This window comes from Engraulis encrasicolus, chromosome 13 (assembly GCF_034702125.1).
Source record: "Engraulis encrasicolus isolate BLACKSEA-1 chromosome 13, IST_EnEncr_1.0, whole genome shotgun sequence".
Classification (NCBI taxonomy): Eukaryota; Metazoa; Chordata; class Actinopteri; order Clupeiformes; family Engraulidae; genus Engraulis; species Engraulis encrasicolus.
Genome location: NC_085869.1, coordinates 27,893,211 through 27,897,456, shown reverse-complemented (window position 1 = coordinate 27,897,456; position 4,246 = coordinate 27,893,211). Strand labels below are relative to the sequence as shown.

Here is a 4,246-nt window from a genome sequence, read left to right as displayed (position 1 = left end):
AGTGTATGTGTGTGTGTGTGTGTGTGTGTGTGTGTGTGTGTGTGTGTGTGTGTGTGTGTGTCTGTGTCTGTGTGTGTGTGTGTGTGTGTGTGTGTGTGTGTGTGTGTGTGTGTGTGTGTGTGTGTGTTGAAAGCTGTTTTTCCTGCTTATCTTCCGAGTGTACTCCCGCCTCACCACAGTGATGATTACCGAGCAACCACTTCAACATGACAACAGAAGACACACACACACACACACACACACACACACACACACACACACTGTGTGTGTGTGTGTGTGTGTGTGTGTGTGTGTGTGTGTGTGTGTGTGTGTGTGTGTGTGTGTGTGTGAGAGAGAGAGAGAGAGAGAGAGAGAGAGAGAGAGAGAGAGAGAGAGAGAGAGAGAGAGAGAGAGAAACTGTTTTGCTTGTAAACCTGATATGATAATGATATGATATGATTCCACTAAGCCTATGAGCAGGAAGTCAGGTAAAAGGCCTATAATTATACCTTACATGTAACCAGGGAGCAACTTGGTAGGCCTATGTTCAGTTAGTTGAGAAAGGCACACACACACACACGACAGAGGTCATCTTGCACCTGTTCGTCCCCCTCAGGGATGCGAACCTGCGACCTTGTCAACTACATCGGTTTGGAAATGGGAGGCACAGTACGATACCGCTGGACTAAAGGACCATACCCAGCCCAACGGCATCGACACTGTATGAGGCTTTCGGGAGGGAGGTTTACTAACGTTCCACGCCAACTCTGCTAGTTATCCTCTGTTACACTCTCACACACACACACACACACACACACACACACACACACACACACACACACACACACACACACACACACACACACACACACACACACACACACACACACACACACACACACACACACACCTTCCCTCGCAATACAAACAAACTAAGCCACAATAAATCCAAAACAAATAATTTAACCACTTCCCACAGGGGCTAATGCTGTTACAATGTAGTTGAGTGTTTAGCAAAGAGTTAAAAAGGCCTGTCAGCGGGCCCTTCCAAAATAAGAGGCTACAGAATAACACACAACTCCGACACCTGAATACCCAAGAGGAAGTAACAATATGTGAAGGGCTGAATGACAGAGAGAGAGAGAGAGAGAGAGAGAGAGAGAGAGAGAGAGAGAGAGAGAGAGAGAGAGAGAGAGAGATCAGCACTGGATAAACCTGCTAGGGCTCAGGTGTCTCCTGTGGAATCAGGCTGTAACGTGTGTGTGTGTGTGTGTGTGTGTGTGTGTGTGTGTGTGTGTGTGTGTGTGTGTGTGTGTGTGTGTGTGTGTGTGTGTGTGTGTGTGTGTGTGTGTGTGTGTGTGTGTGTGTTTTGTTGTTTTTTCCCTGTCGTATGTAGTGCCTAGTAACTCATGCACACATTAAATGACTGCGTGTCCAGCCCTTAACAATGCATCCTTTCTTTACTTACTATTCCTTGATGCAGAAATTATCTGTATAGCTATTGTTAGGGTTAATATGAATGGAAGTCAATGGAAGGCCCCACAAAGATATGAGGTGGGACATTGTGTGTGTGTGTGTGTGTGTGTGTGTGTGTGTGTGTGTGTGTGTGTGTGTGTGTGTGTGTGTGTGTGTGTGTGTGTGTGTGTGTGTGTGTGTGTGTGTGTGTGTGTGTGTGTGTGTGTGCGTGCGTGCACATTCTTGAGCTAGCCCACCATTCAGTGAAGCAGAAGTGAATTGCCTATCAGCTATATTAGATTAATCAGGACAGAGAGCATCTCTCTCTCTCTCTCTCTCTCTCTCTCTCTCTCTCTCTCTCTCTCTCTCTCTCTCTCTCTCTCTCTCTCTCTGGGTGTGTCACCTGCAGTTTCTTTGCAGCCTACTTAAGTGGAATGCACTCTTACGAAAACTTCCGGCCTGATAAGAACACATTTTTTTTCTTGTTTTTCTTATCTTATTTAGGTGTACCTCAAGACAAGCACAGTCATTTACGCACAAGCCTACCTACTACAGAACAATAGCACAGCCACAGGCTATAGGCCTAAATTCAGATTCAGAATTGTACCCTTTTCACAAGTTCCCATGTAACCTATACGCATGGCGTTTTGGTGTGTTATGTTCCTCCGCGGCCACTGTAGTCGCTTCAAGTCAGCTGAGTGACTCCGCATGATGATACGATGTTGTGGACGTGACAACAATTGTTGTAGAAGTTTGTTATAAATATGGAAAATGCCAGTTTCGCCTTACCCAATAATGTTAGCAGTCGCTGTACCTTTTTCAATGCGGGGCCAGACGACTACCACTGTGTAAGTAAGACGTCAGGAAAATCATTCGTAGCCTACTATTATTCACACAACAGCCAGCCTAGCTATCGGACCAGTTAGCCCAAACATGTTATGAAGTTTCACGCCAAGTCTGGCAAATGTCATGTTCACTAGAAAAGCCAGGACTGATCTCTTGTGATAACACAGCAGATATTAGTTACTTTAAAAGACGTACATTGGTTGACAGTATTTGAAAAGTACGGCGGTGTGCTCTTAATTGCAGAAATAAACAGACTTTTTTTCTGTGGCGTAGATGTAGAACTACAGAACTAGCTATCCCGCTTCATGTTTTGAGTTGGCATCAGTGCAGTGAGTGATGGGTCATTATTGTACAATTTACATCAGGGTTGCCCTTTCCAAGCACGCACAAGTGCTCAGTTCACCAGTTGTCGCATCACCAGAGAGTAGCACTACACAATTCACAGTTACCCCCAACTTCATGCTCTCTTCCTGGTGACAGTCTCTCCCACCGCACCGGCGGCGGAGGTTAGTGCCTGTCATTTTCTCTGGGATGTAGATAGCCTACTATTCAAGGCAACCTCTATATAAAGCATTCTACGAGTTGTCCCGTGGAAAATACCGCACGGAGGGCGTTATTGTGGGCTTCCCATGTCAGCGCATGGTATTCTATAACTATTATTATAATTCCCAGAGCACATGAATGGACCATTTGCATCAGTTTGGGGTCATCTATTGACATTTGTGGACACACTTGAAGGAAGCCACTCGCGGGCCTAGCTGAAGAATGTGGCCGCGCGACATCTGTTTCACTGGCGCCCTGTCTCGCGGGCGGACGGTCCACTGCGGATGGTGATGAACTTGCCCGTCAACATTTCTGTCACGCCCATCGCCACCCGGGCCCGGGGCTCGGTTGTAGGCGGTATCTTCCGTGAAAGAGAATGAGTTTACCAGGCCGTAGCTAGTAGCTTCCCCAAGGCAGGCAGACGGCCAGCTGAGAAGATCATTTCCCGATAAGACAACCGGTTTTGCGCTTCTCTCTTTTCTCTTCATTCCTCTCCACGCTTCACAAAAACTGCTGACACTTACGGATTTGGGTTGACCTTGTCAGAGAGGAGATTCATTGTTGGCCTGCGTTAAATTTTAAAAAGTCTATGGTGGTGCCCACACCTTCTCGTCGTCCTACATTATAACTTTTGCACACTGACCTCATTTGTCTTGTCTGTTTGTTGGTATTAATGGGAACTCTCTCTGTGCACCTGCCAAAACCACAAGGCACCCAGCACACATGCCAGAGCAGCCAAGTCAGTGGAACTAAACCTGTTTTACTCTGATCTATTTTTCTACTGCGTTGCTTTGAATTCTGATCTAGTCTACTCTGTTCTGCTCTTTTCTATTCTGTTGTATTCTATTCAACATGTTCTGTACACATAGGCCTAGCTCGGCTCTTTCAGATGTAGTTCTCTATGCTATTCTACTCCTTACACATTATGAATAGCCAAGGCTACTGTCCAAGTGACTCAGGGCATGAAGTGACATATGGTAGGCCGTGTCTGGTGATTGCATGATCATAGAACTTGATTTTCAGACCTTGGCCTCTATGTGAGACATGTGTAGCCAGGGGCGGAGCAGAGAGGGGGGCATAGGGGCCAGGAACCCCCGGCCTCACCACTTGGGGAGGGGGGGCCCTGCCAGTGGCTTTCGATTGCCAAACATCTTGTAGGGGCCCCATTCTACGATATTCCGTGGGCCCAACGCCTCTGACACATCTCCCGCCCCCCCCTGTCCCAATACCAGTGCTCCGCCCCTGTGTGTAGCCTACATGTGGCATAAACCGCAACAAGCCAGGCTGTGTGTGTGTGTGTTTGTGTGTTTATGTTCATTGCATGACCATAGAACTTTGCCTTTAGGCCTTTGCCTGTATGGAAATGTGGCATAAACCGCAACTAGCCAGGGTGTATGTGGGTGTGTGAGATGGGTGCCAAAGC

At 47.2% G+C, this 4,246-nt stretch overlaps 1 protein-coding gene across 1 annotated transcript in view; it reads left to right on the top strand.

Annotated features, from left to right (window-relative positions):
• The first annotated feature begins 2,142 nt into the window (after positions 1 to 2,142).
• Positions 2,143 to 4,246, top strand: part of si:dkey-100n23.5 — a 20,730-nt gene continuing 18,626 nt past the window's right edge. Inside the window, exon 1 of the mRNA XM_063213603.1 lies at positions 2,143 to 2,282. Coding sequence (XP_063069673.1) covers positions 2,199 to 2,282 — 84 coding nt within the window. The 5' untranslated portion in view covers positions 2,143 to 2,198. The remainder of the gene's footprint in view (positions 2,283 to 4,246) is intronic.